At 37.3% G+C, this 24,824-nt stretch overlaps 1 protein-coding gene across 1 annotated transcript; it reads right to left on the bottom strand.

Annotated features, from left to right (window-relative positions):
- Positions 1 to 5,093: 5,093 nt before the first annotated feature.
- On the bottom strand, positions 5,094 to 23,426 carry LOC308362815 (complement factor B-like; the record flags this gene model as incomplete). The annotated part of the gene is made up of 18 exons (XM_080835539.1): positions 5,094 to 5,249; positions 5,669 to 5,718; positions 5,910 to 6,042; positions 6,375 to 6,475; positions 7,354 to 7,433; positions 9,355 to 9,487; positions 9,572 to 9,701; positions 10,035 to 10,147; positions 11,370 to 11,507; positions 11,878 to 11,967; positions 12,123 to 12,251; positions 14,099 to 14,246; positions 14,733 to 14,875; positions 15,425 to 15,502; positions 16,512 to 16,685; positions 16,884 to 17,069; positions 17,219 to 17,431; positions 23,363 to 23,426. 18 exons carry the CDS (start codon positions 23,424 to 23,426, stop codon positions 5,094 to 5,096), a joined length of 2,259 nt encoding a protein of 752 aa, XP_080691665.1.
- Between the last annotated feature and the right edge of the window lie 1,398 nt (positions 23,427 to 24,824).

Below are 24,824 nucleotides of genomic sequence, written 5' to 3'. Positions count from 1 at the left end.
TATATAGTCTGACTGTGTTGCATCTGACAATAAAAACACGTGACTTGACTTGGATGGTATATTTGGGGATGGATTTAGATATACTGAATGGCCCTGTGATTCCGGGTCCAGGGCCCTAATACAGGATGTTTGTTAGGTTAGAATACACTCAAGTTATCTCAGTATAGATCAGTATGTTTATTCAGTAACAATTGCAATCGTGCTCGCTCACAGCACAAGGATGAAAGTGAAGCAATCCCAACTGCGCTTTCTGTAATGCAAGGATGTCAGTTTTACACAGGGTCAAACGAGGACAGTTCAACGCTTCTTATCGGCTCTGAGCTCACCCAAACATATGCGGACTAAGTGGTGTCAATGACAAAAATACTAAGCTAACTCTAAGCTCACCCCCACCTAGTGCATAGCACCTATACTACCTACTAGTGCATGTGACCTCATCTGCACTGTGACCTCTCACCCCATGGAGTGCACATGATTCTAACTGACGGCCTGCTCTACGTAAGCAAACTCTTTCTTTATACAGCGCGTATCATACCTATAATGCAGCTCAAGGCACACAAAACAAACACAAATATAATAAATAAACCACACATTACTAAACAGAAAAACCACACAATCCAAAGAGGATGCAGTCAAGCTTTTGCATTGTTTGGCAAACTGTTAGCGATATATTTTTATATTGTACATTTTATGTAAAAACAAAAATGTAAATTGACTTTATAATGAGTAAGTTACTTGATCTTTTTGTTAAGACTTTACTTCAAAAGCATAAAGGGCATAAAACAGGAAAGATCATATAAATTAAAGAAGACACCAAAGATAAAAAAAACTGAGCCCACCTCATTAATAGCCTTCTTCTTTATAGGGTGCCCCATAAGCAAACACAGAGCTCATAGTGCCTCGACCCCCGGCACACTATATGGGGAATGACGGACAGCTTTGTTTTCCAGGAGGAAAACTATGTACATTGGTGTATGGATTCATGTATAAACAAAGGTCTGACAAAATGGTGTTCTCAATAGAGGTTTAAGGTGTAGTCCAGGATTCTAATGTGATGCATTTTTTGTGACATTTTGTAAATTGATACTCACGCCCCTTTAGCTGTCCATTCACTGTGTGCACTAAAATAAGTGCTTGTGTGTTTGTAAACAGTCCTGGCTCCTTACAGAGGACCAGTGGCTTGGATCAATAAATAAATAAACACAACAAACCATGAATGTATTTATTCCCTTAGAAAAATGTCACAGCAATAACCAAATTTGTATCTAATCCTATCACTATACTTTTGTCTGAATTTCTGCAGGTTTTTGAGTTACACAGGTAAAACAGAAATATTTATTCCAAAGCTATTCTGCCACTATAAGTAACACATTCAGACAGTATATTAGGATGCTATAAACTTTCTATTTTGATTCTTATATATCAGTAAGCTTTGATTGAGACCAACTAGTCTGTTATTAAGCGTATGCAAGGAATAAATTACCTATTCAATTAGAATAAGAAGTTGGTGAATACAGGTGAAATAACTGATTAGTCATGTTTAACAGAGACCTTATTGAATACAAGTTTAATAACTGATTACTCATGCTTAACAGAGACCTTATTGAATACAGGTTTTATAACTGATTAGTCATGCTTAACAGAGACCTTATTGAATACAGGTTTAATAACTGATTACTCATGCTTAACAGAGACCTTATTGAATACAGGTGTAATAGCTGATTAGTCATGCTTAACAGAGACCTTATTGAATACAGGTGTAATACCTGATTAGTCATGCTTAACAGAGACCTTATTGAATACAGGTTTAATAACTGATTACTCATGCTTAACAGAGACCTTATTGAATACAGGTGTAATAGCTGATTAGTCATGCTTAACAGAGACCTTATTGAATACAGGTGTAATAACTGATTAGTCATGCTTAACAGAGACCTTATTGAATACAGGTGTAATAACTGATTATTATTATATGGCAACGACAGTACGAGCATTCTGATTGGCTAATGGGTAGTCATGCCAGCCGCGTATTGACCTCCTCGCCGGTCGGCCGGTCTGATAAGTATTATTATTGCCCTCTAGTGACGTCATCTTCAAAATGAGCGACATTGATAGACATCAAAAGCCATGAGGAAATCCATGTAATGTTTAGTACTGATAGAATCAGGACTGCTATTATGAAATTATCTGTGATCCAGAAACCAGTTGAATGTATCACCATGTCAGTTGATGACAGTTGAAGAATAAAGACTCAAGAACTCACGGACATTGTGCTATCAGGTAATACTTTGTAGGACTTAGTACAAGTCAGTATAATTAAGAAGCAGCGAAAATGTGTTATTGAAAGTGATGATGAAGACTAGACTACTACTATAGTTTGAATCACTTGTGTTGTTACTTTACTGTAAATTAAAGCCATTTTAGCTGAGCCATGTTGTCCGTTTTCTATTGATCATTGTAACTTGAAGTTAGCAAGTAATTGGTTGCTAGGCAAAACAGTAGGCCCATATACATGTGTCAATGTGATCCGGTCAACTTATCGCATCGTATTCGCGTGTAGGTGTGAACATTTTTAAGGGAATCGGCTCTTGTCGTTATGTGTCTACATGTGCAAAATGTGATCCGGTTACCTTGCCTCGGGCATGCGCAAAGACGACAGAGATGTGCTCCCACCTGGTTTGTTTACTAACAACATCAACGTGGATCCGCATTGTGCAAAGGCAGTGTAGTGGCTAAAAGTTCCCTTCTTTCTATCAGTAGGCTATATAGTTCTTAATATTTTCTTTGAATAACCACTCTCAGCCGGAAAGAAAACAAGTCTACGCGTGGATGTGTTTCAACAACGGTAGAAAACTGTGTTTGCTCCGTCTTTTACTGAACTCATAATTGACAGTGGTATTAGTACAGTTGAGACATGGGTACAGTTGATACACCTGCTGTAACAGTGTTAACCAGTATGTGAGTAACGTGGGTTTTATTAAAGCATAGCGTGTGTAATGTGTAGCTATTTCATTCCATTTGTTAACCTTTCCGGCTGTCTGTATTTACTAACCAGCAGCAGACGTAAAGGGAAGGGAATTAACCCCGAAGTTAAAAACATGTAATCTTTTTTGGCAGCGGAGCATTTTACTCCCCTGCTATCTCGGAATGAAATAGCTACACAATTCACACGTTTTGCTTTAATAAAACTCACGTTTTATTAGACACCAACAGAGGGACAACAGACAAGTCTTACCATTGAAGCTCTTTTTGCATGCCGACGTTCGTTCTGAAACTACATCCAACCATCCAGGTTTATCCATGTTGTTGTGGAGAACGAGAGTTGCATCAATCATATTTAATTAAAACTTCACACTCCATACATTGGACATATCCAACAGCCTTATTAGAATCTGCATTGTCTACTAAGCAGAAATATCTGCATACAGTAGATTTCCCTTCGTTTAGTATCATTTTGAACTCTCCAGATGACTATATTGCCCCCGCTCGTCAAGTGAAAATCCCCGGAAACAATGCTCCTTCTTGGGCATAGCATGGGCTAGCAAGAGCTAGCATAACTGTCATTCACATCCAATGGTAATGCTACCTAGCTAGGTATGCTAACTGTCGGTATCCATCGTTAACTTGTTAATCATTAATACTCATGTCACTGGCTTTAATTTGAGAATGGCATGTTAGTAGTACATTTAATATCAGAACAGTTGATTCATTACTGCTGATGTGTTACTTATATGTTACTAATATCAAATGTTACTTATTAGCAGACAGCTACCTAGCCACTATGTGTTCCAATGTGTTTGATAGCGTCAAGCTAGCTGTAATAGTTGAGTTGAGTTGAGCTCCAGTTAGACCTACACTATTCCGTTTGACCTCACGGCATTCGTGTAGCATATTACAACAAACCGAGTCGATTAGAGGTATAAAAAGTCCTTTATTCACATAAAATATGTTCTGCACATGAGACCTGACTCCCCTGAGATCACTCGCTGTGAGTGAGCTCTGCCTTGGCACTCCCTATAAGAGGCTGGGGTCATGTCCACGCAGGCTGTCACCGCCGTCACATCGGCCTGATTTGACACGCCCTTTTCTGAGCTAAACGATCGGTGTAAACCACCTCCCTCGAAAGGCTCAGACATGGGCGGAAACACGACCGGATCACATCGAGGCTTGTGCTACATGAGGCAATTGTAACCTCATCGCGAGTTTCTATCGGATCAGACGCGATGTGATCGGATCACATTGACACATGTATAAGGGGCTACTGTGTCGAGAGACTTAAGAGCTGAACATAACAACATGTTTTCTATTTACAATTACCATTTCTTTTCATTTACAAAATGAAATGAGCTAAAAATGCCATATCATTTACTTTACTAACCTCGACCGTTCGGTCATGCCTGGAAATATCAGACTGAGGCTTTGCCGATACGTTACAGCCTATGATATTTCCCGGCATGACCTCAATCTCGGTTAGTAAGTAGTTAGTCATGCTTAACAGAGACCTTATTGAATGCAGGTTTAATAACGAATTAGTCATGCTTAACAGAGACCTTATTGATCACTAATAAAGGTGTAATAACCGATTAGTCATGCTTAACAGAGACATTATTGATCACTAATAAAGGTGTAATAACCGATTAGTCATGCTTAACAGAGACCTTATTGATCACTAATACAGGTGTAATAACTGATTAGTCATGCTTAACAGAGACCTTATTTGTCACTAAAACAGGCCTGTATTAGTAACCCGTAAATGGCTAACACACAATCGTAACAATATTGACCCCACTTCCTCTTTTCACCCGTGACCTTTCTGCTACTATATTTAAATGAGCAACAGTAACGTTTTAGAGTAGAATCACTGATGCAAAAATGGTTGTCCAAACATTATCTTCATAATTTCATCTTTATTGATTAATTTATGTCATCAAATTCTAATATGTGTTTAAAATACCCAAAGTTGCTGTAATTGAGATTGAAATTGAAGTTCAAATTAAAAGTTAAAAGACTGTCATTCATGCGTCTTGAAGAGTGGTAAAATCGATTCTGGGCCTTGAAAACCAGGTTGTTTTTTGAATACATGAGACAATATTTTAGTCTATAAAGGTTAGAGTCTCATTCACCAAGTTGTCCCTCAAGAACTTCTGTACTTTAAAGAGGTTGATGTGGTAATCTCGATGGTCATCATGAGATTTTCCTGAACCTTTTCCTGTGCAGACATCCACCACACCCCAACTGATAACTCCAACCTTAAAGGAGAAACACACAGTCAGTTTAACAACAGGATGGTTCAAAACCTCTAAAATATGCCATTCAATTCAATGTATTTATATTGCCCCAATTTAATACAATTGTCTCAAGGTGCTTAAAAGGCACTGTACATTTTCTTAAAATATTAAACCGCTACTTAAACCGCATTACATTACTTCACACACAGACATGCACACACACACACACACACAGACACACAGACACACAAATGCGCCTTGTGTGTTAGACTTGTGAGGCCAATGACTTGCTGATCCGTTGATTCAAACAGAATTGTTTGAATCAACTAATGTACACACACACACACACACACACACACACACACACACACACACACACACACACACACATACACCTACCTACACACGCACACACACGCACACACACAGACCTTTCTTACCTGTATTGATCGCTTGCGTCTCTCAAGAAACAAGGCACCCCCAGATTCCCCTGTACGCGAAAAATGAATAAATAAATAATTCCATACTGTAGATGTAGCCAGTCACAACGGAGTGAGTCACAAAGCAAGAGTGAAAACTATCTCTGGTCCAAATGTGCAATATCTTCTAACAACAAAACTATTGGATATGTGTTACATTTTGTTTTTAAATCCAACAATGCCATTATAAAAGTCAGCCAACCTTTGCAGGCACCATCATCAATATGGTTATGATCAAGCCCTCCAGTGCACAGGAACCTCTCCGTCACCACTTCCTCGTAGCGGGTAGTGGTTATTTGTTGGGGTATTATTGACTTTTCAAGGCAGGGCTTCTCCTACAGAGCAGATAAATGTTTGCAAGCACACATCACACAACTAAAACTAGTTTAAGCCTATCAAGTGACAACGCTGAGGTGCGCTTTACCGGTTACAGTGTCTCTTCGTGTTCTACAAAGACTCGAAAGCTTAACTTTACTAAAGATGTTTCCCAAAGTATCTCTTAAGAGTAACAAAAGACAATCTGAATCTTTTAGAGAACGATGTTTTACGAAACACCTCTATACCTTACTGTAAGGTATAATTTAGCAATGACGTTGCAATAAGAAGGCTCTGGAAAACACACCTGTGAACATTTTAAAAAGGAAAGTAATGTCACACACAAGCTCACTTTATCTTTTAGATGGATGAAGGCTTTTTTCATCTTTCTATTCTTTTCTGGAGTTGACATGAATAAAGCTTCCACATGTTTGTTATCCAACAAGATGTCCTCTGTAGGAGAAAAAAAATAATATGACTATGGGCACAATAAACAATGTTTTATAGCATCCCAGGCCAAATCTAGACAGCATTGTAATCCCCAGTCATACGTTTATGCATCTATGGGTGGGCTAAGCTGACAACACTTTTAAATTGTTTAGCCAACACTAATGTACTGAAATGGGTATATACCAATATACACCAAAGATCTCTACAAAAAAACATAGAAATCACACTTGTCATGTACGATACTTGCATGATAAATCTGTGGTCAAGAGCTTGCATATACATTTCATATGACAAAATGCCCTTTGAAATTCAGGTCATTCATTATTTCTATGTTGCTGTATATGAAAGGGGTTATATGTGTAAACACACTGTTATCTTTAATACTGTAGAAAAATGAACGTATATAGATTTTACAGAATTTTCCATCGTGTCTGTTTAACACGTGTGAAGCCTGGACTCCCAGCATTCCACAAAACACACAGTCATTATCAAGAGATTATTTAAGCAATATAGTACGAGTGGGAGTGGGGCAGGTAAGGGATATTCCCACGGGTGGTGTTTGGCCGTAGCCACCGAGACCGGAACTTCCAGGCGGAAAAATGCATTCCCTTGTATATAGTTGGGAAATTACAGTTATTTATTTAAAAAGTGAAATATTGGTGTGTACACTGGATGAAATGTGAACTTCATTTTCCCTCTTTTTTTTGGAATGTTAAATATTTTTGTCAGCATTTAGTATTTATATTTGTATATATTAATTTAATAAAATTATTTAAAATATAATTATTATTTTTGTAATATAATTTACAATGTATTTTTTAATTTATAGTTATGATATGTTTTGGTTCCAATTATATTAATCTGACCACATATATACTTACCATGCTGCTTACAGGTAACACCAGTGCGGGCCAGTTTTAAAGCACCACTGGTTTCCTTAGTGCAAGGAATGCAGATCGGTCTAAAGAGGAAAGGAGTAATCAATCACCATACACTGATGAAAGACACCCTTATACTTAAGACACTGATAAAAGACGTGATTGTACTTCAGACACTGATAAAAGACACCATTGTACTTCAGACACTGATAAAAGACACCATTGTACATATATTTTACTGTAGGATAAACTTTACACTTGTAAACTAGGGGAGGCTGTAAAGCTTTGAAAGCTGGACATTGCTCAGGCGCCATGCAGGTTTACCTGCCAAATTAACATTCAACTCTGCGCTACAGTTGATATACCACATGTTAAAATACTGTGAAAAAGAACACTGAACCAATGAGCAAGTTTACTATCAAACTAATTAGCATATCCCAGAAAACAGAAAGAAAACATAGCACTCAAAAGATCATTACAAAAATCCTATTAATCAAACATACAATTTCTCATAACACTTCTATTCATCAGCATCATTCAGTCTTGCACACAGAAAAAAAACATGGATAAATAAATGTAAAAAAAAAACACACACAGTCCGCACAAACACAGTAGTTTCTCAAACCTGCAGGTCCTCGTTTCACTCAAGGATCCTGGCAAGCTGCTTGAAATGAATTATTCCCAGGGTATAATCGAAAGGAAAGTCCAAAGTAATACTAATTTAACTCTAATTTACTTCAACTGTCTTCTTTTGCTCTCTCTTGTAATATTCTCCCCAGCTGCAGCACTGTCCACTGTTGGCAACACTTCTGAAGTGAGCCACCGAGTGCAATAACAGGCAACCTCTGGTAAATGGTAGATTAGTAGATTGTTAATCATATAAATGTTTCATTTCATAAATCATATTCATGCATATATAAGTTAATGCTTAAAATAAATCAATTATTATAATTTTTTTAACTAAAAGTAAATTTAAAACCTATATGCACTATTCATGCACTTGCATTGGGCTCTTCCATTATAGTCAATAAATGTAATTTAATTTAAAAGATCTGATTCTTATCTTTTATTCGACATGAACTTGTAATTGCAAATTTTTAGCACAACCTTAAAGATGACAAGAGACGATATCCATATCACCCAGCCCGAGTTCAAAAAGGGAATAGAATTATGGATTCTTGCTTTAGGCGGTCAGACAGTTCTGTACTATAGTAAACCAAACAATATGCACATTGTCTTGATTTATGTATGCTTTTATGATTGTATTACTATTCAATGATAATACATTTTTATTAGTGCTGTCAAACGATTAAAATATTTAATCGCATTTTTGTCATAGTAAACTCAAAATGAATCGCGATTAATCGCTAATTTTTATCTATTCTAAATGTCCCTTCAATTATTTTTTTCCATCATTTTTATTTTATTTTAATGCTCTTATCAACATGGAAAAGTGGATTGGCTTGCTTTATGCAATGTTTTATTTTATTGAAAAGCAACATTGCCAAACAGGGCGGTACAAAATAAAATTATAGTGCACACTTCAGAGACTCAGCCTATAGTGCAGTTAAACCGTGGCTTATTATTTTCTTTTTTTCAAGTTTGCTGTGAACATAGAAGTCAGGCCTCTTATTTCAAAAACAATGAACCATAACAGCTAGGTTACCAATAAAAGGTAAGCCTAATACTTATGTGCTTTCAGCCAGCTGCCTGTTGACATTTTCAGACAACAGTGAAGCCTGCTTCTTTTGCACAACACAACTTTTAAAGGTAAACTTTCTATTCAGAAGCTTTTTATCATCCATTTCGCCGTATTGCGCTCACCATTCACTCAAACGTAACGTTAGCCTACTATACAGTTTGGGAGGTCAAAAATTGACGTTAACGTGTTAAACTGATAGCATTAATTTTTATCAACGCTTTTGTTCAGTAACAAAGTACCTCTTGCCAATTGTTCACTGGGACAAGATCAGAGATTTGAGGAAATGTGACGAAAGGACTAACCTTGTGAAGGCAGAGGGCGTAATCTCTTTCTTAAGCTTAATAAGAGCCACATCGTAGTCGTAAAACTCAGGTATTCCTTTATCCGTTTTGGCCTTGCTATTATATCCACTATGAATTATGACCCGTTCCACCCCTACAAGAAAAAATCAATTATCAGCAACACATAATTCTATTATAAAAAAAATAGGTTACATATGACTGTGTATGTGAGTTATACAACCTGTGAAACCTGTGGTGAGTGTTACAGTGGTTTTGTCAGTGTTGACAGACTTGAAGCAGTGGGCAGAAGTTAGGACAAACCGGGGTGTGATGAGAGATCCCAAACAATTGGAGACGAGTTCTTCATGCTGAAGAAAAGAACTTAAAAGTCAACTTGTGGTCATACAAGACTTTACATTTGGAGCATTCACTGTCATACTGCATAGAGAGTGAAGGGCAAACAGGTAGCCAGTTCCTGCCAGCAAGGCAATGCCTTTAGCAATAGGTCTTTAAACAAGATGTCACTGATTACTGAGTGACGATGGCTTTTGTGTTTTACCTTATTAAGTTGCAAATCTAACTTAGTGTCGTTTGGCTTGGTTTCTATAACAACTGGCATTGCAACAGACCATCGATTAGTTATTGTTCAATTCTGAATTTAAAAAGAATAATTTATAATTATTTCCAGAACACTAACTAACATGGACTTTAATTTCAACCAGCCAAGGTTGTCTCTTCTTTAGATTTTCGTCTTGGTCCTTTTCAAATTGGTAGTCTCTGTGGAGTCCACACAAACCGACACTGGTCTTCTCATCTACAGAAAGGACAAAACAAAACAAAACAAAACTGAATGAAATACATGGTGAGTCGATCATTCATTTTGCCAGTACTGCTTTTATCACTAATCAAAAAAATAAATGACATTGTATCATAGTATTGTACAGATGTTAGGAAATGTTTAGTAACAGAAAAAGAGAGATTTTGGAGAGATTGTCCATCATGTAGCCTAAATGCCCAGGATCAGAGGTCAAGTTATATTATGAGGCTCATGGGGGGTCTCTAAGACAAGTGCACGAGGAGAGCTTGCTGTCTCACACTGAAGACACAGGAAATCACAGTGCTCTTAGTGTTGGGGGATACTTCACTGCTCACATTTGGGGTCATATCAGCTTGAAGCACGTGGAAACTAATAGGCCCTATTTTTTTCAACTGACGAACCCAACAAACCCTTAAACATTTTTGTTGAATTCTGAAAATGAGGGTGAACTCAGTAACAAGCAGTTATTTGTCAGTACCGAGCCATAATGCCTCCACCCACAGGTTACTGTGACACCATTTGGCCTTAAAGGCAGAGTTTATGAGTTCTGAGTTTCTTAAGTGCACATTCAGAACTGACAGCTAAAGGACAGTGAGGAGCAATTTTATAAGACGTGTATTGGATTGGAATTACTGACGGCACGTTTTCCATGGCGGTTAAAAGTGACGGCAGCTTTTATGATTTTACCCCTCTATTAACTATTTTAGCCTGATGTAATAAGTATGTTAAATAAGCTATATCCTGAGTTAAAGGTGGCATGTCCTGTCTGAGTTGAGCGTGGCATATCCTGCCAGTTGTCATGGGAATCAGTTGTCATGGGAATCACTTGGCATGGGAGGTTGTCACAGGAAGTTGTCATGGGAATCAGTTGTCATGGGAGGTTGTCATGGGAAGTTGTCATGGGAAGTTGTCATGGGAAATTGTCATGTAAATCAGTTGTCATGGAAGGTAGGGTAGGATGACATTGATCCTCATCTGTGCTGATGGCTAGTAACTGGATGTGGCATGTCTTATGACCTGTCAATAACGCTACAGTTCTCACTGAGCGGATTCCTGGCATTCCACAAGCAACAGTGAATGGCCGACATATTAAATGTTTTGACTTTGTCATACCAATGATACTGAATTATTTCTGCATGAAAGGTGACATAAAGCAGGGACTCTCCTTTTCAGGCTTAACCCCTACTGGAGGCAAAGTACATCGTAAGACAGACCATACCAATCATGTCCTCAAAGATCGTGTGTAGTTTTTCCATGTCCGTCACCACAAAGACATGCTTTTCATTGTTTTTTTTTGTTGCGTAAATATTGAGTTCTTCTCTCTGAACTTCTCCACCAACACCAAACATATATATATCTGTGGGGGAAAAGGAACATTTGCCTTAGTCTTGAGGGTCCAAACACAACTGAAAGGCAAGCCCATTCATCTGCAGAAAACTCTATTTCAATATAGCTACTGAAAACATTGGCAGTTCAGGGTACGAAGTCTAGTGTTTCTTTCTAGAATGGTGCTGCAGAGATACATTTGACTTGTGTTACGTTTGAATATATACTGGTAGCTGGAGCCGAACCTTGACAAGGCATTGGGTGTGTTTATACTTGGAAAAATATAGTTTTCACCCATATTCAAACTCAAATTCAAATGTTCATTTTTGAAGTCTAGATAGTATTTCATTTTGGAAAATAATATAGTATTTCATTTTGGAAGTTTAGAAAGTATGTCTCACCAAGATTTTCTGGATTGCCTTTTTCTTTTTCTAATAGATATTTTATCTGATCAATCTTTGGTTTTGGGTTGCCACCCATGTTGGCTTCACCTTGAAAAATAGATGCTATATCTTTAGATGAACTTCAACTTGGTTATATTATGATTAAAATGCATATGTCATACATATTTCATTTAATGCTATGGTAATAATAATAATAATAACAATAACAATAACAATAATAATAATAATAATAACATGATTACCATCAGTGAACATGATGATGATATGACTAGTGTTCACAAACCGGGCTTCATTTTCCCTTACCCAACTCATTTGTGAAAGAATGTGGTGAAAAGCTCCAGCAATATTACTTCCTGCGTTATTTCCCCTTCCTGTCAAAAGAACAAACATCTTGCAGTAAACACAAGAACACCTTTTGAAAGCATTTATAAATCAAGAAATTAGGTTCATAATAGATATTATAGCCTGACATTTTGATTCTAATATCATGTACATACAAAATGTGGCGTGTCATGTGAATTATTTATCTACTGTCATGTTGTGCTCATTGTCCATGGGTGTATTCTTGCGAAATGTCATCATTATGTGCTGCTCTCTCCTACTGTTGCTAATCTCATCACCATACGCTATATATAAAACATATTCCTAATTGGTCCCCTAACTGGGGGTGTGTTAGTAAGTAACCTATGCAATAAAGTTAATTAGATTTACACTGTACCATTAACTGTGCACCTAAATGCATAATCTGCTTAAAATCAAAATGGTTCAACAGAGAGCTAGGTTATGCTATAGGCTGGTCTACCACGGCTACCTACTTCTGCTTCAGTCAGTGGCCAAATTATGAGTTAAGCATGCAGACATTTTACTCTATGTTTCTGTATTTTCATGTTCTTTAGCATCGGTTCCTAAACTGGGGTACGCGTACCCCCAGGGGTACGCAAAGTGGTTCCGGGGGTACGCGGGGAGAAGATTTGATTTGTGTTTTCAAAGTGAAAAAGCCCATCACATTTTCAAACTGAGCTATATATACACAAGAAATCTTAAAAAGTCCGAATAGCCAAGTCGCATTGCCAAAAATACTCATGTTTACCCATATTCAGCTAAATAATTACACTGCCAAAAATAGCAACAGGTAGGTTAGTGACCTACCCTGACAGTTTGAAGGGTTATAGGCTGAATATGTGTGCAGGGGGAGGGGGCGTGGCAGCGGCAGTAAGTGACCTACCCTGACAATTCCACGGCTGGATATGTACGGGACTGTAAACATTTTGGGAACCACTATTCTATAGTAACACTATTTTCTTGAAATGGTCATGCCAATAAAGCGCATTGGACCTTAGGTAGTAAAACACTGAGGGCGTGTCACTACATTTATGTACACATTTAGGTTTGAATACCTCACTGTAAACCCAAACAGTTCAACTAACTTATTAACATTATGTATTCAGCACTTAAAACCTGGTATTTAGTTGACACAACTTTTAATGTAATAGTTTTCTGAGCAAGTGAAGACGTTTTAATTGTATTGGAATGTATTTGTCTGAGTAAACATTGCCTGATAACTAATATTTTTTTAGTATCTGACGTCATCAACGTCGTTGAGAACACGATTGCAGAGATCTTGTGATGAGAGATGGAGACAGCAGACTTAAGGTAGAGGAGTCGTTTAGTAATCGAGAGGTTGGAAGGTTGCTAGTTCGATTCCCCACTCCTCCTTAGCATTAGCAAGTGTATAAGTGTGAACCCCTTAACTGCTCCTGATCTATAAATGCAAAATTCCTTGTAAATCGCTTTGGATAAAAGCGTCTGCTAAATCACAGATGTAAATGTACATCTGACAGCACTGGGAAGGTGGTCGACCAATGACAGTTCTCTCTACAGTAATAGCTTGCGCAAGAAGTTGGAACATAAGGGAGATACCCTTTTAAAAACTTGTAATTGCGTAGTAACTAGTTTGTGAAAGACCCAGAGAAACACAAATATCCGACGAGGCAAAATCATGGACAATTTTGGAATAATATGAGTTCAGAGAACTTAAAAATTATGAAAATGATACCAAAATAAATCAGTATAGCCGATGTATATTTTTAAAGTTAAGTTTACTTTTTATATACTATGTGTTCAAATTGTATTATGTAATCGGTTAGATCAAAAGTTTTAAGTACTCTGAACTTGATCAGGTTTACAGAGCTTCATGATCAAAGAAAAAATTGCTTACCCTCATAATCAAAACTATCCAAATCAACAATGACCTGAGAAAGTTCCCTTTGAGTTCCCCCATAGTACTTTTTTATGTCTACCATTGAGGTCACTGTTGTGGCAAAAATTGCAATATCATATTTGGGGGTCATTTCATAGTAGCTGATCTGTTGGAGTATAAAACATTTAGCATTAGTAGTCAATTTGTAGGAATTATTAACAAATATAATGAACAATATCATTTTCAGTTATTATTGTAAATATATTTATTCTAATTCCATAGGGATCTAGGAGAAAAAAAAGTTCCTGAATGCGGTATAGTACTGTAAGATGTCATATTGACAGAGTTTGCCAAGTTTGTATGAAATGCTAAAATTCACTCAAAAATATGTCAATCTAACAATTCATACATTTAACTGAATACAAGCACGATTCTGACCTCGTCAATGAGTTTTTTGACGATTTCTTTCACATGATTAAAGCTTGTAATCTCAATGCTATCAGAAGTAAATTGTACATTAAAATAAATACAAGCACGATTCTGACCTCGTCAATCAGTTTTTTGACAATTTCTTTCACATGATTAAAGCTTGTAATCTCAATGCTATCAGAAGTAAATTGTACATTTAAATAAATACAAGCACGATTCTGACCTCGTCAATCAGTTTTTTGACAATTTCTTTCGCTTGATTAAAGCTTGTTTGGTCAATGCTATCAGAAGCATCGATGGAGATGTAGATGTGGAGGTCTCCTCCTTTCTCCATGCGTATTTTCTTTCCTTCTTGTTCATTTGATGCTGAAAACATGGAAAGCAAGTATAAAGGTATGTTCTGTTATTGAGGACAATGGCATGATTAGCACTGAAATGTCAAATTTAAAACAAAAAAGTGCGTTTCATTTGATTTTTTTGTTCAGGAGAGCAGATATTTGCACTGCCAGTGCAACAACAACAACCTAATTCTCTGGAGTACAAGACCCACCCTGTCAGCAGGGTCTCAGCAGAAAACAGAAGAAGAGACAAAACAAAACAAGATATTTTCCTTCTTTCCATAACCTTCTTCCACACACAACTAAAATAAGATGCAAACTGGTGGTAGGCTAGTAGCTGTTTTATTCTGCATATTTTATATACTAGGGATTTTAATTTCTCTATATAACCTTTCATTTTAATTGGCAGCCTTTAAGTTCAGTATTATACAACTAACTAACTTAGAGGTTGCTGTCTCGGCATGTTCAACACAAGTGCGAAGACTAACATTTCACAAACACATTTCACAAAAAAAGCAAAAAAAATAACACAAAAATGTGACTTCTATGTGAGAAGAATTAAGAAACTGGAACTCACTCTCTACAGTTAAGCTGGTTTGAAGGGAACTACTGAATGCCTCAGCAATTTCGTCTGCTGTGTCGTACGTATAATCATCTGAAACATAAAAAGTTGTGTTACATATATTTAAAATGCAATACAACATTTTAAAATGTATATATAATCGTAATTTGTTACATAAAAAAAAGCACAAATTGAAAGTAATCTTGGTTGTATTTTGCTCACAATTTGAAATTCTTTGCACAGATTGATACTCCTTTTCACCATTTATTTGGAAGGGCATAAGGTAGTAAAGAAGTTCCAAATAATGTGGCTACAAAATAATGAATATCGGAGAGACACTGTTTCCAAAGTCAGGTTTGCGCTAAGAGACCCTGTCCCCAAGGTCCTGTTTGCTCTGAGAAACACTGTTTACCCCCACAGACTATCCACAGATGCTCAGATTGTAAATAAACTATCTGTTGAAACTCTGTTAACTACAATACATGGTTAGGGTTAGGGGTTGGGCTTGGTTAAGGTGATGTCCAGTGAAGAAGTACACATACCCAGCAACCCAACCTAACCAATAGAACAACTGCCCATCAATAGATCCTGTAGAGCAGGGTACAACAACAAAGCACAACTGGCTTGAATCAACGCAACACACAATGCAACAGGACCTCCTTTTTATATATACATAAACATGATTGAAAAATCAGGATACAGGAAAATATGTAAGTTATACTCCTCTGGAGGAATACATTTATTGTGTTGTCAAAGGTCAGGTCACCTATGTTTTTGACCAACTGCATATTTTGACAAGAATTTTCTGTCAGAAGTTGTCAACATTAAACAGGCGAGCAGGCAATGTCTGATTGATGCACGGAGTGTGTGTGTGTGTGTGTGTGTGTGTGTGTGTGTGTGTGTGTGTGTGTGTGTGTGTGTGTGTGTGTGTGTGTGTCTTAGTGTGTGTGTGTGTGTGTCTTGGTGTGTGTGTGTGTATGTCTTAGTGTGTGTGTGTGTGTGTGTGTGTGTCTTAGTGTGTGTGTGTGTGTGTATGTCTTAGTGTGTGTATGTATGTGTTTGTGCGCATGCATATTTGGATATGAACCGGAATGAACCTTACAGTAACACGCTGGCTCTTGTCCAGTCCAGTCTCTACTCTCCAAGCACGTCCGCTCCTCGGAGCCCATCAGAATCAGTCCATCCTCACAACGGTAGCTGATTTTGTCACCAATGTTGAAGATGTTACCTGTTCTGCGCATTCCTGCAGGAACTCCAGGATCTGGGCAGTGATCACCTATGACACGAAAGAGGGAATGAGATAGAATATAGAATAAAATAATAAAAATAGTGGTAATAATAACAATGCAATAATAACAATTTAAATACCAATGCTAACACCAATGATAATACCAATACCAATAGCGATAGCAATAACAACAACAACAACGACAACAACAATAACAATAACAATAACAATAATCATAACACTCACTGTTGCGACTGCAAATGGGTGTCCTGTCACTCCACTTTCCATTGGCTTGGCAGACACGAGTCGCAGACCCATAGAGTTTGTAGTCAGAAAAGCACTCATACGTTGTTGTGTCATTTACGTAGTACCTGTCTTGTGCCGGCAGGACAGATCCATCTTCAAAAACCATTGGATTAGGACATCTGACAACTGCGGGAAGTGAATAACAGAGATTTTTATTCTATTACTGAGTTCATCTTCACTGATCCATGATAAAAAGCCATTACATCAGGACAAGTCACTGACTGACGGACAAGACCAGAATGAGTGAATACTATCATCCCAGGAAAATCACTCACGTTTGCATTTCAATCCCGGTCTTCCAGATATTGAGCGTTTTGGAGGAGGATCCCATATTCCAGTGTCCAGACAGCGTCGACTTCTGACAGAAGAATAGTACCCAGGTAGACAGTGGTAGACCAACACACTGCCGGGCCCAAAGTCCTTGTCAACAGTATAATTTCCACCTTCAATGGACAAATGGTCTCCTGAGCAGTGCCCAAATGGTGCCCCTACAGAGAGGAGGTTACAATGAAAAGTACATGGTTAAGTTTAACAGAATGTATGTAGATGTGCTTTTCCTCAAGTACATACGGGTGCTTGCATAGCAACTCCAACATAGGCCTTATGTTTACATTTACGTTTAGTCATTTAGCAAACGCTTTTATCCAAAGTGACGGAGAAAAGAGAGAACAATAACTATTTTACATAAAAAAAAATCAGGAATGTGACAGTACTGTAAATGCGAGTTGAGTACTAGTGAGAGGATATAGCATTACAGTTAGGATAAAGAGGGGTAGAAAAAGGAAGAGGAAGGGGAGGAAGGGAGAGGAAGTGAAAGTTAGGAAAGGAGAGTTGGGTCTTCTTTATGCCCTTTTGAAAAGTATCACTGGCATGCAATGTGGCAAATTTGACACTAGATGTGAGAAGTTGAACATTTTCTTCTCACTGTTAAGAACATTCCGGACTGTTAATTTGCGCGACTTTTCACGTCTTGCGTGCGTCGGCCCCTTTTTCTAGACTTGCGCCATTTTACGCAAGCCTATTGTTCTGGGTGTGAATTGCTTGGCAACACCTCCAACGCAACGCGTAAGCACCTAGCAATTCATGCTCCCTTTAGAAGCATGCAAGGGCCTTAAATCAGGCTTAAGGATTGCGCAATCACTCCAAACTGGGTTTTACGCATGCGTGCGCAAGCGCAGAACCTTTGAGTTGAGCTCAAAACCCATTGAAAAATATTGCTACTGAGGCAGGCAGTACCACTGCTTCAAGAAGGGAGGCGAGTGAGAGCGCAATTGTCGATTATATGTTGTTTTTAAAGCTGGACTACTTCTAGGCTTCTACTTGGAAGGTTGTATTGCTAAGCTGAAGCAGTTCTCAAAATTGGACTTGCAGTCCAAACGTGAAATGATTAATAATGAGAGACCAATGGCGGAGCTAAAATGTTTGCTTCAAACGACGTGACAGAAGGTATTGACATTTGCAGTGGAGTGTTTCAAGTTTCCCAACGGGACATATTCATGCGCAACACAAACCTAGCTAAAGGCTGCTAGGTGCAGGGGAACCGTGAATGGATTACGAGCTCCAACAAACGTGCACCAACTTTATATATTTTATACCAAACTTTATACCAAAATTATATCGGTCAGTAGAACATTTTGGTATTGTGTGCTATGTCTGTGGTGTTTAACTGTTTGCTTGTTAATACGTTGCGTAAATAAATATGTAAGTGTTTTTTTCTCAACTTCGAATTCAAGTGTCCGAGTTGCATTGTTGGGCAAGCTACTTGATATTTAAGATAAGCTATCAGCTACTCTACAATAAATTCAGCTTCACTACCCAGAAGCTATCTTCAGCTGTATCTAAATATCAACAGCATTCTAGTTATCCGGTTGTCTAGAATCTGCATGCAAACTACCCATTTAAAATTAGGGGAGAATTCATTTTAAATGTATGAGCAGCGTCTGGTGTACTTGAAATGACGATATCTATCTATCTATTTTCACTCGTCTCGCCTAAAGTGATGCACTGCTTAATTTGTGTGTTTAATGGCTGCAGGGAAGCCTGTTATGAATGAACATCAGAATGGTCCAGGATAAATTAGCTTTCGAGGACGCTACTGCGGTACTTGATCAATAAAAGAGCTTAGCTACTGAAAAGTTACTTGGTTTTGTAAATAGCGACGTTATTGCCAAGCTACTGACAAATGACACTACTGCCCATCAGTGCCGAGTTGTGTAAAAGGTTATATTTTCCCTAGACAAATTGAAATGAGCCATATCATTGGTGGGAGGGCTACATAAGCTTCCTTGTAACGATTAATATCTTATTTGACACGGTGTAAAAGTTCAATTACCACACCGATTGTACGTTTAGCCTTAGTAAAAGTCAGTTAACTATTGAGCCGCATAACTTCTTATAATAATAATCATTTAAAAGGAATAGTATTAGACAACTAGAAAATGCATTTCCTGAAGGAAATACCAGTGCATGAAATGCAAAAGTTAAGAAAGGAAGATGAAAAGAAAGAGGAAAGAAGAGTGAAAGAAGGAAAGAAGAGTGGAAGATGGAAAGAAGAGTGGAAGAAGGAAAGAAGAAAAGAAAGAAGAGTGAAGAAAGGGAAGAAGAGTGAAGAAAGGAAAGAAGAGTGAAAGAAGGAAAGAATAGTTGAAGAAGGAAAGAAGAAAAGAAAGAAGCGTGAAAGAAGGAAAGAAGAAAGGAAAGAAGAGTGAAAGAAGGAAAGAAGAAAGGAAAGAAAAGTGAAAGAATGAAAGAAGAGTGGAAGAAGAAAGGAAAGAAGAGTGGAAGAAGGAAAGAAGAGTGAACAAGAGTGGCTCTGGATAAAGAGAAAAAGAGAGTGAAAATATTGAAAAAAGGAGATACAAATGGAGTGAAGAAGAGAGATTGAGTGTGAGAGAAAGTAGACTGAGAGGGATAGAGAGAAAGATGGAGAGATGGAGAGAAAAAAAAGTGGAGAATGGAAGGTGTCTTAATGTTCCTAGTTACAGTTAAATTGAGAGGGACAGAGAAGAGGTTCCTTGGATTTGGCGCAGGTGTCAGTGAAGCACAGGTGCAAGCCAGTTTAAATACCCTATTATGATGTCATAATGGCCCAATGTAAGTCAATGGGAAAATTTTGATTCGTTTTTATTTAATATCTTAAAAAGTATAAAGTTTAGAAAGGTGAAAAATACATAGCATAAGTGTCCTTTACAAGACCTACGCGACAAAGTTTGAATGAAGTTTCTACGTTAAACGGTTCGGGCTGAATTAATCGCAGAAAAAGGTAACAAGAATAAGAAGAAGAAGAAGAAGAAGCCTAGGAATAACAATACAGGGCATTTCATGCACTGTAATAAAACATAACGTTTTTTCAGTTCTGGTGAGATGACAATTTTAAAACCATAAGCATATATACATGTATGATGTATACATTTCTATTTTTTTTAAACAACTAGAGATCGGAATGACGTAATCACTTCCGGTTTCTGTGCCTCACCAGCTGTGAACCTCACCGCCCGTCACTGATTAACCATGTGCATTGCAATACGATCCATGAACTGGTTAACATGTACTCACACTTCCTTTTTCTCACGCTCTCACATACTGGTCCCAACGCGAGTATATGGGTCTACATAAGGATATCATAATAAGTAACATCATAATGATGAAGATCACTGCATTTGGATTAAACATTGTAGTTTAGTTAATACCTTTTTTTTCAACTACTATAAACTAGCCATGATAAGCAATTAGAATGTTAGGTGAAAATTCACTCAGGTTAATCCACTCACTCACAGCACAAGGATGAAAGTGAAGCATTTTCACTAACATTGCACAGAGTTTATATACTTAAGATTTATCTAATCCTGATGCCATAGATGTTTCTAATGTCAGCAAGAATAGCCAAGCTCAACTAAAAGTCCTTTTGTGTCATCCCAACAGCACTTTCTGAAATCAAGAACAGTTTGACTCTTCTTATCACCTCTGAGCTCACCCAAACATATGCAGACTAAGTGGTGTCAGCACCGAATAATATGACACACACACAGAAACACAGAGAAGCTAAAAATGTTTGCTTCATATTGAATGCATTTTCCTAATTTAATGGGGACAACTGGTCAATGTCCTGTACACATGCACATGCAGTTAGTGTTCTTTGGGGTCAATTTGACCACAGGCTGTTAAAGCTGTATGAAACATATAAGAAATATCATCATTTTACACAAATTGTTACAATTCTTGTTAACATTAATTGTTTTTAATTCAAAATGTTATAGAAAATAACAATATGTACTTCGAAACAATATAAAGCCATGACCACACCAAAAACATATCTCTTTCCATTTTTGGTCAATCAGTGACAGGTTGCATAACAGGTATTCTGAATGTATAAAGGGGGTGGGTGGGGGTGTTTGTTGTGTTTAAAGGGCTATTTAGGTAGTCGACACACAAACATAAAGTACCTGACACATAAACTTGGGTAAACATTTTAATTATAATCATTTTTCTGGAGGTTTAAATTGCTGGGGTCAAATTTACCCCAAGGATAAAATATGTTAGTAAATGTGAAGGTAACAGGAGGGTTAATACATTAATAATAATAGTAATAGTTATAGTAATAATAACAATAACAACTAGAAAATGCATTTCCTGAAGGAAATACCAGTGCATGAAATGCAAAGGTTAAGAAAGGAAGAAGAAAAGAAAGAAGAGTGAAAGAAGGAAAGAAGAAAGGAAAGAAGAGTGGAAGAAGGAAAGACAAAAGGAAAGAAGAGTAAAGAAAGGAGAGAAGAGCGGAAGAAGGAAAGAAGAGTGAAAGAAGGAAAGAAGAAAAGAAAGAAGAGTGAAGAAAGGAAAGAAGAGTGGAAGAAGGAAAGAAGAAAAGAAAGAAGAGTGAAATAATGAAAGAAGAAAGGAAAGAAGAGTGAAGGAAGGAAAGAAGAGTGGAAGAAGGAAATAAGAAAAGAAAGAAGAGTGAAAGAAGGAAAGAACAAAGGAAAGAAGAGTGAAAGAAGAAAATAAGAAAGGAAAGAAGAGTGGAAGAAGGAAAGAAGAGTGAACAAGAGTGGCTCTGGATGAAGAGATAAAGAGAGAGTGAAAATATTGAAAAAAGGAGATAAAAATGGAGTGAAGAAGAGAGATTGAGTGTGAGAGAAAGTTGACTGAGAGAGAAAGATGGAGAGATGGAGAGAAAAAAAAGTAGAGAATGGATGGTGTCTTAATGTTCCTAGTTACAGTTAAATTGAGAGGGACAGAGAGAGTAGAGGTTCCTTTGATTTGGTGCAGCTGTCTGTGAAGCACAGGTGCAAGCCAGTTTAAAGACCCTATTATGATGTCATAATGGCCCAATGTAAGTCAATGGGAGAAATTTATATTTGTTTTTCTTTAATATATTAAAAAGTATAAAGTTTAGAAAAGTGAAAAATACATAGCATAAGTGTCGTTTACAAGACCTACGCGTCAAAGTTTGAATGAAGTTTCTACGTTAAGCGGTTCGGGCTGAATTAAGAAGAAGCCTAGGAATAACAATACAGGGCATTTCATGCACTGTAATAATAACAATTTCAATACTAACACCAATACTAATACCAATACCAATAGCGATAGCAATAACAATAACAACAATAAAAGTAACAGGAGGGTTAATAAATTCTTAAGTCATGAACAGTGTTTTAAAAATAATTCTATCACCAGCCATAGCTCAAAAACTACACGGTGCAACAACAATGAACTCTGACTCAGCACAGTTTTCCTCATTTTTAAAAAGAAATCCAACTACATGATTGCTTAAATTAAACTCCCAGCTCCCACCCAAAAGGTCACGGGGTAACTTTTAGCATTTTAAACCAACAAAAATACATTCTGAGGCCTTTTGGGTGTCAAACTAAGTATTTTGTTGGGTTTAATGTGTAGTGTTCAAAGTGTAATGTTCAAATTAAGAGGGTATTCATGTCCCCCTCTAATGTTGAGGTCAGTGTGTATCTTCTGTTAGCGATAAGGGGTCTGTGTGTTCAGTGTGATGCCTGGTGTAGGTTCCCTCATGTATAAGCATCTGTGTCCACCCTTACCCTGTAAACTGTACCTGTATTTAAGACCCCGAGCCTTGCCCTCAGTCTGTTTTAGTTTTTTGAAATACAAGTGCCATATGATATGACATCAGCATCAAACAGAAGTCTAGATTGTTTCAGCGAAATATAAGGGATGTTTTGTATATAGGTATAGGCATTAAGAATAACTGACAAGTTTGCTAAGTAAATAGGTCTCTGTCCAAATGGTGAACTTCTTAAAGTAAAATACGGACCACAGAGTAGTTTCAGAGAGACTAGCATAGGTACATTAGGAATTAGAAATTATTTTAAAGGACAATGTTTTTGTCAGATAAGCACCAATTACACTTTGAGATATTCTGCTGGCATTTAGTTTACGTTTTTTGTTCTTACCTGCCACAAATGAAGACACTGTGATCAGACTGAACAAGTAAGTCCACAAAAATGTGTTTGCCATGCTGAGACCAACTCTGGACAGCCAGTTCTGAATGTTTTTTCTCGACAGATAATGTAGTCACTGTTTAATTAAGAGTTCAGCTAGGTTTAGGAGCAAGCGCTATTGTGCAATGACCATGGTATGAAAAGAGCAGTTGCATAACAGCACTTTTGGGAAATTTGTGTTCCCCTCTTATGTTAAGGTCCGTGTGTATCTTGTGTTAACGATAAGGGGTCTAGGTGTTATGTGTGATGCCTCGTGTAGTAGCGTCTGTGTCTACCCTTACCCTGTAAACTGTACCTGTCTAATAGACCCAGAGCCTTGCCCTCAGTCTGTATCAGTTGTCCTTTGATTCAATGAATGATGTTACTGTCAAAGAAAAGCTTAGACTCCTCTTGTCGCTGTTATACCCATAGTTATTCTAATAGTAATAGTTATAGTGGATACTATAACGGATTCTATTAGGGATACTTTACTTGATTCTATTATGGATACAATTACAGATTCTATATGGATACTATTAGAGATTCTATTATGGATACTATTACAGATTCTATTATGGATACTATTACAGATTCTATTATGGATACTATTAGAGATTCTATTATGGATACTATTACAGATTGTATTAGGGATATCTATAGTGGTATAGTCTGTGGTTGAGGGCAATTGTAGTTGAGTAGGCACTGCTCGAAGTTTTCCACTGTTTCTCGCTGTTTCACTGTCCCTTTTGCCCACCAGGTAACAATTGTAGTGACCTCACTGAAAACTATCAATTCGGGCTATTGCTCTATGGTTCTCTATTCTGTGTTCCGAAAGAGATAGACACACTACTTCCTCAATGTTTTTATTCCATTTTATGTGCTCTTTACCTTCTTTTAATGTTTTAACCAATATGATAGTAGGGGTCTGAACCCATAGTCTTTTTGTGAACATACAAAAGACAGCGGCTAGAGGTCAACCTAGCACAAACACACCAGCAACGCACTCAGCTCATTTATTTGATTCTGTATTGAATTAGAAAAAAGAAAAAAGAAAATCAATGGGAGGTTTGGCACTACATGCTGCCTGGGACAGTATAGACATAGAAGTTTAGAAGAAACTGTAAAATGCAAAAAAATAACTTGTCTAAACTTGTCTAAATACCTAGGTAGGGAAAAAATGTTTGCCAAAAAATAAAGACAACAATGAAAGTCAATATTCCTTTAATGTATATTTCGTGTATAGGGAAGAAAGAACACTACTGAAATGGCTCACTTTTTTATTTTCCAGAAGGCTCTCCAGGATCTAAACATACCTTTAATCATTACTAAAACACCACACATCAAAAACCCAATCTTTCCTGATAATTCCCGAACACTGAGTGCCTGATTATGTGGTGATTGGAGCCAGACAAACATGTTGGTACAGACAGACTAC

This window comes from Sprattus sprattus, assembly GCF_963457725.1.
Source record: "Sprattus sprattus genome assembly, chromosome: 3".
Classification (NCBI taxonomy): domain Eukaryota; kingdom Metazoa; phylum Chordata; class Actinopteri; order Clupeiformes; family Clupeidae; genus Sprattus; species Sprattus sprattus.
This window is presented reverse-complemented; position numbering and strand designations above follow the sequence as displayed.